Below are 15,190 nucleotides of genomic sequence, written 5' to 3'. Positions count from 1 at the left end.
TTTGCTTAAAACACTGTCTACTGTACCTGACCCAGCTCCTTGAACTTCCATCGGGCTAATTGCACCCTGAATTTTGATGACCTTCTCAAGATCACCCAAACCTTCTACACATTTAACCCCATGCTCCTTCTGACCAACCCTCTGGATCTGGATCCCTGCCCCCTGCACATCTAGTTTAAACCTCCCCGAGCAGCACTGGCAAACTCTCCTGCAAGAATGTTAGTACCCCTCCGGTTCAGATGTAGACCGTCCCTTCGAAACAGATCCCAATGTCCCTGGAACAAAGACCAATTATCCAAAAACCTGAACCCTTCCTTCCTGCACCATGCTCTCAGCCTCGTATTAATGTGCATAATCATTCTATTCTTTGCCTCACTCGCACGTCGCACAGGTAGCAATCCCGAGATTGTCACCCTGGAGGTCCTGCCTTTCAGCTTCACTCCTAACTCCCTGAACTCTCTAAGCAGGACCCCCTCACTCACCTTACCTACATCATTGGTCCCTACATGGACCACTACATCTGGGTTCATGCCCTCATTCTCAAGAATAGCCTGCACCCGATCTGAGATGTCCCGGACCCTGGCACCAGGGAGGCAACATACCATCCGAGACTCCCAATCTGCCCCACAAAATCTCCTATCTGCCCCCCTAACTATAGAATCCCCTAAAACTATCACTCTCTTCTCTTCCCTCATCCCCTTTCTAGTTGAGGGTTCAACCTCTGTGCCAGAGGCAGGACCACTACAACTCATTCCTGGTAGGTCATCCCCATCAACATATCCAGTACGGTATACTTATTGTTAATGGGAATGGCCGCAGGGGTGCTCTGCTCTCTCTGCCTGCTCCCCCTGCCTCTCTGGACCGTCACCCATCTGCCTACTTCTTGGTTTTTTGGTGTGACTACCTCCTGATAACTCCTATCTATCTCTGCCTCTGCCTCCCGAATGATCCGTAGTTCATCCAGCTCCCGCTCCAACTCCCTAACTCGGGCTGATAGGAGCTGCAGCTGGACGCACCTCTTGCAGGTGTGGTCATCAGGGACAACTGTGTCGACCCTGACTTCCCACATACTGCATTCGGAGCACACCACTTAGGTTGGGCAGAATCCGTTGAAATGAGCTGTCAACGTTGTGGGCCGAGACCCTTCATGACAACTGAAGAAGGAGGGGGCAGAGGCCCTTTAAAGAAGGTGGGGGGAGGGTGGAAGCTGCCAGGTGAAAAACCAACCAGAGGAAAGATCAAGGGGTAGGGGAGGGGATAGGCAAGAAAGGTGAAGAAGGAATGTAAGGAGAAAGAACTATGGGTAGTAGAAGAAGGCAGAATCATGAGAAAGGTGATAGGCAGCTGGAAGATGAGGCACCCTCCAATCCAAATGTACTCCCTCCACCACGACCCTCTGCAGAAAAAGTTACTTGCATTAACCTTAACTATATCCTTCATAATTTTGTATACGGTGCTTATAAAAAAGTATTCACTGCTTTGGAAGTTTTCATGTTTTATTGTTTTACAACATTGAATCACAGTGGATTTAATTTGCCTCTTTTTGACACTGATCAACAGAAAAAGACTTTCATCTCAGAGAACTCTACAAAGTGATCTAAAATAATTACGGTACAAATATAAAACACAAAATAATTGATTGAATAAGTATTCATGCCTAATATGACACATCAAATCATTACTGGTGCAGCCATTTGGCATTAGAAGTCATATAATTAGTTAAATGGAGATCACCATGTGCAGTCAAGGTGTTTCAATTGATGTTAGTAAAAATACATTGGTATCTGGAAGCACTGAGTGCTGGGTAGTCAGTATCCTGACAAAAACTACACCAGGAAGGCAAAAGAACACTCTAAGAACCTCTGTCAAAAGAGTAATTGAAAAGCACAAATCAGGAGGTGGATACAAGAAAGTTTCCACATCACTGAATATCCCTTGGAGTACAGTTAGTCGATCATCAAGAAATGGAAATAATATGGCACCTGTAAATATCGGCAGCTGTAAAATGAGTGATCGGACTAGTGAGGGAGGACACCAAGAGACTTATGACAACTTTGGAGGAGTTACAAGCTTCAGTGGCTGAGATGGAAGAGACTGCATGCAACTGTTGCCCAGGTGCTTCACCAGTCACAGCTTTATGGGAGAGTGGCAATGAGAAAGCCATTGTTGAAAAAACTCATGAAATCTCAGCTTGAGTTTTCTAGAAGGCATGTGGGAGGCTTTGAAGTCAGCTGGAAGAAGGTTTTATGGTCTGATGAAACCAAAATTGAGCTTTTCTGGCCACCAGACTAAACACTATGTTTGGAGTAAGCTAAACACAGCACATCATCAAAAACACACCATCCCTACTGTTAAGCTTAGTGGAGGCTGCATCGTGCTGTGGGGATACTTTACTGCAGTCAGCCCTGGAAGACTTGTGAAGGTAGAGGGTAAAATGAATGCAGCAAAATACAGGCAAGTCCTGGAGGAAAACCTGATGCAGTCTGCAAGAGAACTGCGACTTGGGAGAAGATTTGTTTTCCAGCAAGACAATGACCCCAAGCATAAAGCCAAAGCTACTCAAAAAGAGCTTGAAAACAACAAAGTTAATGTCCTGGAGTGGCCAAGTCAGAGTCCAGACCTCAATCCAATTGAGAATATGTGGTTGGACTTGAAAAGGGCTGTTGACTCACGATTCCTCTGCAATCTGACAGAGCTCGAGCAATTTGGAAAGAGGAATGGGAGAAAAATTGCAGTGTCCAGATGTGCAAAGCTACAGAGGTCTATCCACACAGTCTCAAGGCTGTCATTGCTGCCAAAGGTGCATCTACTAAATACTATGTATTGACTTGAACAGGGTGAATTAATTACTTGGTTTTATATCTGTACTTAATTTAGGTCACTTTGTCGAGATTTGTTTTCACCTTGTCATGAAAAAGCCTTTCTGTTGATTAGTGTCAAAAAAGCTAAATTAAATCCACTGTGATTAAATTTGTAAAACAATAAAACATGAAAGCTTCCAAGGAGCTGAATAATTTTGAAGCATTGTACTTCTATCAAGTCTCTTCTTATTCTCCTACACTCCATGAAATAAAGTCCAATACCATTCGACCTTTCCCTGGAAGTCAGGTCCTCAAGTCCTGGCAATGGAACATTGTTGTAAATTTTCTCAGTACTCTTTCAATCTTATTGAAAACTCCTGACTGTTAGTACGTGGTATGCCCTGCCTCACTGGTAGTTGATCCTGACCTCAGGAGCTACCTGGAGTTTCCATGTCCTTCCTGTCCCCTGAGTGCTCTATTTAACCTCCCCTGTCAACAACATGCAGGATCAGTAGGTTAATTGATCAATGTGAATTTTGTGTAGGACTAGAGATCAGGAGAATGGACTGAGGAGGTAGTGTTGAGGGATAGGAGATCTACATGCTCAGCTTGGGACCAAGAGAAGACCTTTGACAGGTTATCACACATGTACACGATCAACATGCTCTCTAAAATGAGCTTTGGGAAAGGAATTGGGAATATGATTCATCTGCTTTACACTGACATCATTAGCACAGTCCATTAATCTGCGGGAAGCAACAAGCTTCCTGATGAACTCAGAGTCTGGCTCTCCTTTGTCCTGTATGAACTGCATGTGTGTTGCGTGAAATCCTTTGTCAAATCCATCAGGAAGGACAACACCTGGTGAGGAGCTCTTAGATCAAACCCTCTCTGTGCATGGAAATGTCGCCATCTTCTGGTTAGACCTATTGATGGTCCACAGGTTGACCTGTAATAAGTAGAAACTGGACTCAGGGATAGAGTCACTTGCAGCAGGAGTGAAACCATGTTCTTTGTTAACTGGTCCTACCAATGTTCTACTTTCTTCACATTACATTTGATTACCCAAGAGTGCAGGGGACTTGATTCGGAGAAGTTGGAGCAGGTGGCAAGAGCTGGCTAGAGTGGATATCCAAAGGAGAATGAAGATCGAAAATTTGGAAGTTGAGTGAGGTATATTGTGTGGCTCATGCCAATTTCTGGTCCGTGTCGCTTACTCCAAATCATCTGGAGATGCAAAGCAGAGTGTGACATCAAGCCTCCAGAGGAATGGAGACATACACCCAACATTGCTATTGTCCTGTTGGCCACCTCTGTGTAGACCTGAGGTGCACAGGTAGTCCCAGTTACAATGTTCTAGATCCCAGTGTTATGAAGGAAGGGGCAATCCCTTTGGCATTCACATTGTTCCATTCACACACTGACTCTGTCTGCACACACAGACCCTGTCTTCAACACAAGTCCACACACTGACATTCATAGCCCTGCATACTCTTTTTATTTGTGCACCCAGCTCTGTACACTGATTTTCACCGCACACAGAGCTCTGTACACTAACCTTGTCTGCATATAGAGCCCTATCCACATATCCTGTCCACACACAGCCCCAAGTTCTGCACTTAGAGCCTTGTCTCCATCTTACCCCATGCACTGTTCCTGCCCTATGATGACTCAATTCTCCTGTACACTGATTCCGTAGACTTATATGTGTCTCTGAGTCATCATACTGAGGATCTACTGGGGTCAGGGGTGAGGAGAGGTGATGATGCTGGCTCACCCTGACCATCCAATGGGAGACCTTGGACTGAGTTGAGCTTGTGGTTTCAAGCCGAGCACAACAGCAAGCTGCCTGCCCTCACAAGCTACACAGCAGCTTCTAAAGATCACTGCAGTTCCAAATAACCTTCCTCCCCACTAATGTTACTAGAAATAAAACGTTATCAGGCAGCATCTGAGTAAAGAAAAACAATTAATATTACCGACTTAGGATTGTTCACCAAAACTGATTTGCCTTATTTGCAGCCTGAGATTTGTTAATTAATTGAACAACCTATTGTTAGGAGATGGGAGCAGCCCATTCATCTCCCTAAACACTCACTGGTACACAGTGGCTACTGTCTGTATAATGTACAGAACACACTGTGGTTATTCACAGGTGGTCTCCCCAAACCAATGAGCTTTAGTACTCACTGGAGAACACCACTCCTGCAGGTTCCCCTCCATCAAACATCACTCTGACCTTGAACTATATCGCTGGTCCTTGAGTTTTGCTGGGCCTAAATCTTGGAAATTCTTCCCTCCCCCCCCCCCCCCACCAAAACAATCTCTATCCTCCAACCCAGTAACCCAATAGAACTGCTTTATTGGCTTATCACCACCTTCTCATGGGAATTAGGGACAGGCAATAAATGCTAGCTTAGCCAGTAAGTGAAGGAGTTGCCCACTTACCATTCAGCCAATTCCCCCTGCTCTGGATCAATTTCCACTCTAGGATAGGCCATGATCTGTGAACCTGTGACCTACATCTGTCTTTGACTGGTCCAGCCCAGAGTGTGACCTGTGACCTGTGTTTGGGCACTCCCCTTTCTCTGGATATCCAAGTCTACTTTTTTTTTCTCACAGTCTCTTCATCTTCTTCTTACAGACAAAGTAGAAGATGAACTGGAAATAACCACAGTTTGCCATCGGCCTGAAGGTCTCGGACAGCTGCAGGCACAGACCAACTTTACCAGGAGAGAGATCCAGGTGCTGTACAGAGGATTCAAGAATGTGAGTGACCTTCATCCACTCTTCAACAACCACCTGGGTTTGGGTGATGCACAACAGCCACTGTGTTCCACTGGTAAAGACACTTGAGTAGTTAGGGAGATGGACGGGCTGCTCCTTTCTACCAAAATTAGGTTGTTCATTAAAAGTAAAGTTAAACCAAACCCAAACACTATCTGCCACACGGGCAGCACATCCCTGGGGAGCATGAGGAGATCTTGAGATTCTGCACAGGAGATTTCAGTGACAGGGGGATGGTTTCACTCAGAGGATGGGGATCAGATCAGAGTGCTTCATACAGCCCAAGCCAATGGCATTGATGCTGTTAGTGCACATACTGAGGTAAACACAGAGAAAATGCATGTTGTCTCAGTGTGAACGTTCACCAGAGAAAGACAGAGATCTAACCTTAGAGCGAGTCCTGAATCAAGGCACTGGCCGCTGCGTTTTCTTCCCTGCCCGTGAGTCCTTGTCACAGACTGAGATTCCAGCACAGAAATAAGCTATCAAGACTCTGCTGACCATTGAATGCCCATTTCACTCCCCCCAAATTCCCACCAATTCCTCACAGATTGTACCATTCTAGGGAAATTTACAGCAACTATATTAATCTACTCATATGTCTTTTAGATGTAGGAAGAAGCCAGACAACTAGGGAAGCTTGCATTGTTGAAGGAGACCGTGCAAACTCCACACAGACAGCACCTGAGCTAAGATGCAACTGTTGCTGTCCACTTCAGAGACCCTAGTTCAGCCCTGATCTCAGTCCTAACTTTGTGGAGTTTGCAAGTTTTCCTGCAATAGTGTAGCTTTTCTCAGATGCTCTGGTTTCTCCTCGCATCCCAAATAGACGTGTGTAGGTTAATTGGGGCAAAGGCGGGTAACTGGCACCTTAAAACCAGTTGTTCAGGCTGACGGGGCTCGTCAGCCATGGTTGGACGTTCATCTAGGAGAAGGAAAACTGATCTCAAACCTCCGCTGCATTGTGGCTATAGTCATGGGGAAGGCTTCGGGAGTAAACTTCAAGGGGGAAGTCTGAAGCTGGAATCCCTAAGGTAGAGTCCTACATTAAATCCAATGCTGACTGGCAACTCCTGAGATGATTCTGGTACCAAACTACGTTGGTCTCTGACATTCCTTTGGGTTCATCAGATGTGTGGAGAGGGGCTTGCTACATGGACAATAGCTTGCTCCCCATATTGTACTGCCCAGGCTTGCATATATAGACAGTTAGCATGCAATATCCATGGTCAGCTCGGGCTGACAAGAATCCTCAGACTCAAATGGGTTGGTTGGTTGGTTGTTAACTCCAGATTGCCACTCCTGGTGTATTTTTGATGTGGTTTCATTATTTGTGTGCACTATTTTTATTATTGCGGTGGGTGAATTCCCACCCTCAAGGGAATGGGATGGTGGATCCACCAGAGCTCCACTCTTAACTTTCTTCTGTTTCCAGGAATGCCCCAGTGGTGTTGTTAACGAGGACACTTTCAAACAAATCTACTCTCAGTTCTTCCCACATGGAGGTGAGTGGGAGAAGTTGGGTCATCCCTGTCTGCTGGGGAGGAGGGGGTGTCATGGATATTTAGACACTGATTGATGAAGATTGGTAGTGTTACGTAGCCCATAACTAGGTGTCAGACCAGCAAAGATAGAAGTACCCATTGGAGTCTGGTGGTACCAAACTAAAGGTGTTTATTAGTAAACTACACAATATAATATCAAAAATACAAATATACATATAAAACAAGTTAGCAGTAATAAACCTAAAAGTGTAGAAATAATAATAAGCAATAATAAACAAGCTCTATCAATGTCTAGGGGTAAATGAATTGTCATAGAAAAGTATAAAGTTCAGTTTATAAATGCTGAAGTAGTTATGGTTGTTGTGTTGAAATCGTTGGAGAGAGAGAGAGAGAGAGAATGAGCGAGAGGTAACAGCTACAGCAGCCAAACCTTCCTTTGCTTTCTTATTCCGTCGTATCGTTGTGGTCATTCAGTTATGACCCCTCTGGTCTTCAGCTAGACTGTTCTTCCGTGGTGGACTCGTCACTCTGGCATGAGTGGACACACACACAAGTCCCCACTGGCCCTGCTGTCACACTGTGAGCTTTGTGACCGATCTCCTGGTTCGGTCTTCGAAGCCCCCACCTTTCTGTGGGTTCCAACACTCAATCAGTGTCCACTGGTGTGTCTGAATGGTGTCTCTCCAGACCTGTCTTTTATCCCCACTCACAGGGTCTCAGCTATCCATCAACTCTGAATGACCGTGTTCATCAAATCAGGCTGCTCCTGCTATCTCCTGAGGAATGTTAATGAGCCAAGTACAGTCCTTGTAGTAGAAAGTAAATAATCCAGGAAGAGTCATCATACAGTTAATCAACAGTCTCTCTCCCCCTCTTATCTGTAGCAAATGTTCTTGCCTGTGTTCCGTCTCTCTCTATCATGAGCAGCATAGCAACAGCAATAGTTCATGGTTCTCAGGGAGGGGGGATGGGTAACTCTGCACCCCATTGTCCATCAGATCTGTCCATCACTCATAACAGTAGACTGACCTGTGATTGCTCTCAGGTCATATAGACAGTCTGTGGTGAAAAAGTCTGATCTGTGATGGAACTGTTATGGTAGAAAATGAACTCTGATAAGTCCATTTGGGTAGAGACTAAACTGTGATTTGTCTCTGGTGGTATAGACTGAACTGTGTTGATTTGTAGTAGTAGAGACTGACCCAGGGTCTGTTGTGGTAGAGACTGAAATGTGATTGGTCTGTTGCTGCAGAGATTAAACTGTGATTGGTCTATTGTGTTAGAGAGTGAAATGTGATTGGCCACCTGTCGTAGAGTCTATGATTGGCCTGTCGCAATAGAAACTGACCAGTGTATCGTCTGTGGTGATAGAATCTGACACGTGATCTCTCTGCATTTTCAGAAACACAGCTTGGCAAAAGGCCAGCCCAAGGAAACTGTGCTATCCAAATACACTCATGTGACCAATTAACCTGCTAACCTATACAGCTTTGGAATGGGGAGGAAACAGGAATACTTAGAGGAAGCCCACATGATCACAAGGAGAATGTAGAAACTCCTTACAAACAGCAGCGGAATTCAACCCGGGCCATGGCGCTGTTATGCTGTTATACATACTGCTATTAATGTTGACCATCAATTAATTCTGTCATGGTAGAGACTACCCTGAGTGCTGCTTGAGTCTGACCTCAGTGGAAGGCCTGCTTGCTATCCCCTCATGATTTTGTATACCTCTATCAAATCTCCCCTCGTATAAATCCCCTTGTATACCTCTCCCCTCATATAAATTCCCTTGTCTAAATTTCCCCTTGTGCTGCTATGCACCAGGGATTAAAGTCCTAACCTATTCAATCTTTCCCTATAACAGGTCATCAAGTGCCACAAAAATCTGTATTCTTTGATCTTATTGTAATTCTTCCTGTAAGTAGTAACCAGAACTGCACACAATATCCAAATTTGACCTCACTGATGTCTTATATAATATCAACATGGTATCCTAACTCCTGTGCTCAATACTTTGATTTATGAAGGCCAATGTGTCAAAAACTCCTTTTATGACCCTGTCTACCTGTTATAGCACTTCAAGGAATTATGAGTCTGTATTCCCGGTTTCCTTAGTTGTACCATGCTCCTCAGTGCCTTACTGTGTACTATGAAAGTCTTAAGCTGGCTTTTACACCTGTCCACATTAACTTCCATCTGCCACTTTTCAGACCATTTTAGCAGTTGATCCAGACCCTGCTGCAAGCTTTGATAGCCTGCCTTGCTGTTCACTAGACCCTCAATCTTGGTATCATCAACAAAATTGTTGATCCAGTTATCCAAATCATTGATATAGATGGCAAACAACAGCACTGATCTCGGCAGAATTCCAATAGACAGAGGCTTCTAGTCTAAGAGGCTAGCATTTATTATCTGGCTTCTCATGCAAAACTGAACCTTTTGGACTAGTCTGCCATGTGGGTCTTTCTCAAAGGCTTTGCAAAAGGCCATGCTGTCTTACCATCATCAACCTTCCTGGTAACTTTCTTGAAAAACTCTATAAGATTAGTTAGACATGACCTACCACACACAAAGCTATGCTGACTGTCCTTAATTGGTCCATGTCTATCCAAATACTTATATACCCGGTCCCTCACAATACCTTCCAATAATTTACCCACTACTGATGTCAGGTTCACAGGGCGATATTTTCACATTTTATTTTTAGAGCCTTTCTTAAATACTGGAACATTATCAGTCCTGCAGCCTTCTGGTCCTCAGTGGTGGCTAAAGAAGTTTTAAATACCTTGGCCAGATACTTCTGCTCCAGGTCCAAGGGGTCACCTTGGCATTTGGGGATTTATCCACCCGAATTTGCTTTGTTTTCTTCATTTGGTCCACAACCTCACTGCTGTTTTGCTTCAGTTTTCTTGATTCTGTGCCTATCTCCCAAGAAAATCCAAATAGAAAAAAAATCTACTTATGATCGCCTGCAGCTCCACATACAAGACCATTAGACATAGGAGCTAAATTAGGCCATTTGGCCCATCATGTCTGCTCTGCAATTCAATCATGGCTGATCCTTTTTTTCTGTCTCCTCCTCAACTCCAGTTCTTGGCCTTCTCCCTGTAACCTTTGATGCCCTGTCCAATCAAGAACCTATCAATGTCTGCCTTAAATACACCCAACGACCTGGCCTCCACAGCTGCATGTGGCAATAAAATCCACAAATTCACCATCCTTTGGCTAAAGAAATTTTCCCACATCTGTTTTGAAAGGGCGCCCCTCTAACCTGATGCTGTGCCCTCTTGTCCTAGACTCTCCCACCATGGGAAACATACTTTCTACATCTACTCTGGCTAAGCCTTTCAACAGTCGAAAGGTTTCAATGAGATCCCCCCCCCCCCCAACCATTTCATTCCTGGAATCATCCTTGTGAATCTCCTGTGGACCCTCTCCAATGCCAGCATATCTTTTCTAAGATGTGGGGTGCAAAACAGTTCACAGTACTCAAGGTGAGGCCTCACCAGTGCCTTATAAAGCTTCAGCATCACATCCCTGCTCTTGTATTCTAGACCACTTGAAATGAATGCGGACATGGCATTTCCCTTTCTCACCACCGTCTCAACCTACAGGGTGTTCTGCACAAGGGGCTCCCAAGACCCTCTGCATCACAGATTTTTGGATTTTCTCCCCGTTTAGAAAATAGTCTGCGCATTTATTTCTACTACCAAAGTGCATGACCATGCATTTTCAAACATTGAATTTCATTTGCCACTTTCTTGCCCATTCTCCTAATCTGTCTAAGTCCTTCTGCATCCTACCTGTTTCCTCAACACCATCTGCCCCTCCACCAATCTTCGTATCATCTACAAACTTGGCAACAAAGCCATCTATTCCATCATCTAAATCATTTATATACGACATAAAAAGAAATGGTCCCAACACTGACCCCTGCTGAACACCACTAGTCACTGGCAGCCAACCAGAAAAGGATCCTTTTATTCCCACTCCTACCAATCAGACAATATTCTAACCATATTAGTAACTTTCCTGTAATACCATGGGCTCTTAACTTGGTAAGCAGACTCATGTGTGGCACCTTGTCAAAGGCCTTCTGAAAGTCCAAATATACAACATCCACTACATCCCCTTTATCTATCCTACTTGTGATCTCCTCAAAGAATTCCAACAGGTTCGTCAGGCAGGACTTTCCCTGAAGGAACCCATGCTGACTTTGTATTATCTTGTCCCATGTCACCAAGTACTCCATCACCTCATCCTTAACAATTGACTCTTAACACCTTTGCAGCCACTGAGGTCAGTCTAACAGGTCTATAATTTCCTTTCTGCTGCCTCCCTGCTTTCTTAAAGAGTGGAGTAACATTTGCAATTTTCCAGTCCTCTGGCACCATGCCAGAGTCCAATGATTTTTGAAAGATAATTCAAAATCTCTAATGCTACCTCTTTCAGAACCCTATGGTGCAGTTCCTCTGGTCCAGGTGACTTACACAGTTGGTCCTCTTTATTTGCGGGTTCCGCATCCGCAGATTCAACCAACCGCGGATCAGGAAAACCCGGAAGTTCTCTCTCCAGCACTCGTTGTTTGAGCATGTACGGACTATTTTTTCTTGTCATTTTCCCCTAAACAATACAGTATAACAACAACACACACAAAATGCTGGTGGAACACAGCAGGCCAGGCAGCATCTATAGGGAGAAGCACTGTCGACGTTTCGGGCCGAGACCCTTCGTCAGGTCCTTCGTCTCCCTATAGATGCTGCCTGGCCTGCTGTGTTCCACCAGCATTTTGTGTGTGTTCCTTGAATTTCCAGCATCTGCAGATTTCCTCGTGTTTCCAGTATAACAACTATTTACATAGCATTTACATTGTATTAGGTATTATGTAATCAAAAGATGATTTTAAAGTACAGGCAGTCCCTGGGTTATGAACGAGTTCCGTCTTTAAGTCAGACTAGAAGTCGGGACAGATACATCCGGTATTATGTAGCCTCAGTTAGTAAAACGTTTGTCTATTGTAGCTTTCTTCGGGGCAGGGCCTTTCAAATGCTCCATTAAAGTTGTTCCAATCATTGACCGACTGTAGTCTAATGCTTTTCCAATGACCGATGGCGTTTCACCTTTCCAATCACTTTATTACTTTCACTTTATTTTCAGTCGTGATCGTGATCATTTTCATGAACAGAAACCCTGCGGATTCAGAGCTGCGCCAGATCCTAAAGTCCACCACACTGATACAGGTTATATAAGGTCTGGGGTTCCGCTGAGTCCTGAAGACCGCCGTATTAAGATAGGTTAAATAAGGGACTTGAGCATCCATGTTTTTTGGTATTTGCGGGGCGTCCCGGAACCAATCCCCCGCAGGTAAGGAGGGCCGTATACTTTTAGGTCTTTCAGCTTTTTGAGCACCTCTCTTGTAACACCCACTTCTCTTCCTTCATACACTACAACATAAGGCACACGTGTCTTCGGTAGTGAAGACCGATGCAAAGTACTTATTTAATTCATCAGTCATCACCTTGTCCCTGTTAATATTTCTCCTGCCTCATTTTCTAGCGGTTCTATATCCAATCTTATTTCTCTTTTTTTTAACATCCTTGGATAAAAAACCTTTACTATTCACTTTGATATTATTTGTTAGCTTGCTTTCATACTTCATCTTTTTTCCTTCTAATGATTTTTTAGTTGCTCTCTGTAGGTTTTTAAAAACTTCCCAATCCCCTATTTTCCCACTAATTTTTGCTTTGTTGTATGCCCTTTCTTTTGCTTTTATAACACTTTTGACATCCCTTGTCAGCCAAGATTGTACTATTTTACTATTTGAGTACAGTATTTCTTCATTTTTGGAATACATGTGTCCTGCACCTTCCTCATTTTTCCCACAAATGCACGCCATTGCTGCTCTGCTGACATCCCTGCCGACAGCTCTTTCCAATTTACTTTGGCCAACTCCTCTCTCATACCACTGTAATTTCCTTTACTCCACTGAAATACTGACATAACGGCCAATCCAGTATAGCTGATACCCAAGTGGGCTTCACGACAAACTGCTCTAAAAAGCTATTTTTTAGGCATTCAACAAACTCACTCTCTTGATTTTCCCAATCAACCTGCATGTTAAAATCTCCCATGATTACCATAGCATTGCCCTTTTGACCTGCCTTTTCTATTTCCTGTTGTAATCTGTGGTCCACCTCCCAGTTTCTGTTGGGAGGACTGTATATGACTGCCATCAAGATCCTTTTACCTTTGCAGTTTCTTAACTCAAGCCATAAGGATTCTTCTTCTGATCCTATATCACATCTTTCTGCTGATTTGATGCCATACTTTACCAGTAGAGCCTCACCACCCCCTCTGCCTACCTTCCTATGCCTCCAATATAACGTATAACCTTGGACATTCAGCTCCCAACTACAACCATCCTTCAGCCACGATTCAGTAATGGCCACAGTATCATACCTGACAATCAGTAATATTGCAACAAGATCATCCACCTTATTTCTTATACCATGTGCATTTAGATACAACACCTTGAATACCGTATTTGCTATCCTTTCTGACTCTGCATCCCTAATGAATTTAATACTCAGCTTGTTGGCTACAACTAAGTCCCATCACCTGCCTGCCCTTTCTGACAATCTGACTGCACATTATCTTTGCTTTTTCACTATCCGTCCTTCACTCTGGTTCCTACCCCACTGCCAAGTTAGTTTAAACCTTCCCCAACAGCTCTAACAAACCTGCCTGTGAGAATATTGGTCCCCCTTGGGTACAGGTGAAGAGGTCATATCTCCCCCAGAAGAGATCCTAATGATCCAAGAACCTGAAGCCCTGCCCCCTGCACCAGCTTCTCAGCCACGCATTTATCTGCCAAATCATCCTGTTTCTACCCTCACTGGCGCATGGCACAGGCAGCAATCCAGAAATTACTACCCAGGAGGTCCTGCTTCTCAGCTTTCTACCTAGCTCTCTAATTTATTTTTTAGGACCTCATTGTTTTTTCTTCCTATGTTATTGGTACCAATATGTACCAAGACATCTGGCTTCTCCCCCTCCCTCTCCAAAATATTGTAGACACGATCTGAGACATTCCTGATGCATAGATGACCAATTTGATCTTCATGTTGACTGATTTTATCCCCTGTAATACTTTTGCTTTTAACATACCTATAGATGTCAGTAATGATAGGAATAGGATTACTCAGAGGATGAATGCATGGCTGAGGAATGGTGCATGGGGCAGTATTTCAGATTTCTGGGTCATTTGGAATCTCCTGTGGGGAAGCTATGACTAGCACAAAAAGAGTGGGTTACATCTGAACTTGAAGGCTCCAATAAGATATATCAGTATCACAGTGGGGTAAAAGGAATCACAGAGGCACAAGAGAGGAATTGATTGGAAGGGGACACTAACAGGGATGTCGACAGAATGGCAATAGGTGGAATTTCTGCAAATTTCTCTCTTGTTAGGCAAGGAGATACATCCCAAAGAAGAAGGTGTATTTGAAAGTGAAGATATACAACCTTGGCTGACAAGGGAAGTCAAATACATCATTAAAAGAGAAGAGAGAGCATATAATATTGCAAAAATTAATGGAAACTTTTTAAATGCCAATAGAAAGCAATTATTAAGCCATGAGGAGAAGCTGCTTGGGAAGCTGAAAGGTCTAAAGGTACATAAGTTACCAGGACCAGATTGACTGCAGCCAAGGATTCTGAAAGAGCTTGTTGAAGAGATGGAAGCATTAGTAGTCATCTTTCAAGAACACCAGATTCTGGAATGGATTCAGAGGATTGGAAAATTGCAAATGTCACTCCACTCTTTAAGAAGGGACAGAGACAGATGAAAGGAAATTATAAGCTAGTTAGCCTGACTTCAGTTCAGGGAGGATATTGGAGTCCATTATTAAGGATGATGTTTCAGGGTATTTAGAAGCAAATGATAAAGTAGGTCAAAGTCAGCACAGTTTCCTTAAGGGGAAATATTGCCTGACAAATCTGTTGAATTCTTTGAAGAAGTAACAGGCAGAATGGACAAAGGAGAGTCAGTGGATGTTGTTTACTTGGATTTTCAGAAGGCCTTTGACAAGATGC

The 15,190-nt window shown here is 43.9% G+C and overlaps 1 protein-coding gene across 1 annotated transcript in view; it reads left to right on the top strand.

Annotated features, from left to right (window-relative positions):
- The window catches only part of LOC132405280 (Kv channel-interacting protein 1-like), a 320,304-nt gene that overhangs the window by 60,916 nt on the left and 244,198 nt on the right, over positions 1-15,190 (top strand). Inside the window, exons 2-3 of the mRNA XM_059989963.1 lie at positions 5,446-5,570; positions 7,024-7,093. Of these exons, the coding sequence (XP_059845946.1) occupies positions 5,446-5,570; positions 7,024-7,093 (195 nt within the window). The remainder of the gene's footprint in view (positions 1-5,445; positions 5,571-7,023; positions 7,094-15,190) is intronic.

The sequence above is a fragment of the Hypanus sabinus genome, chromosome 15 (genome assembly GCF_030144855.1).
Source record: "Hypanus sabinus isolate sHypSab1 chromosome 15, sHypSab1.hap1, whole genome shotgun sequence".
NCBI classification, from domain to species: Eukaryota; Metazoa; Chordata; class Chondrichthyes; order Myliobatiformes; family Dasyatidae; genus Hypanus; species Hypanus sabinus.
Note: the sequence above shows the minus strand (reverse complement) of the source record. Positions and strands in the feature narration are given on the sequence as shown.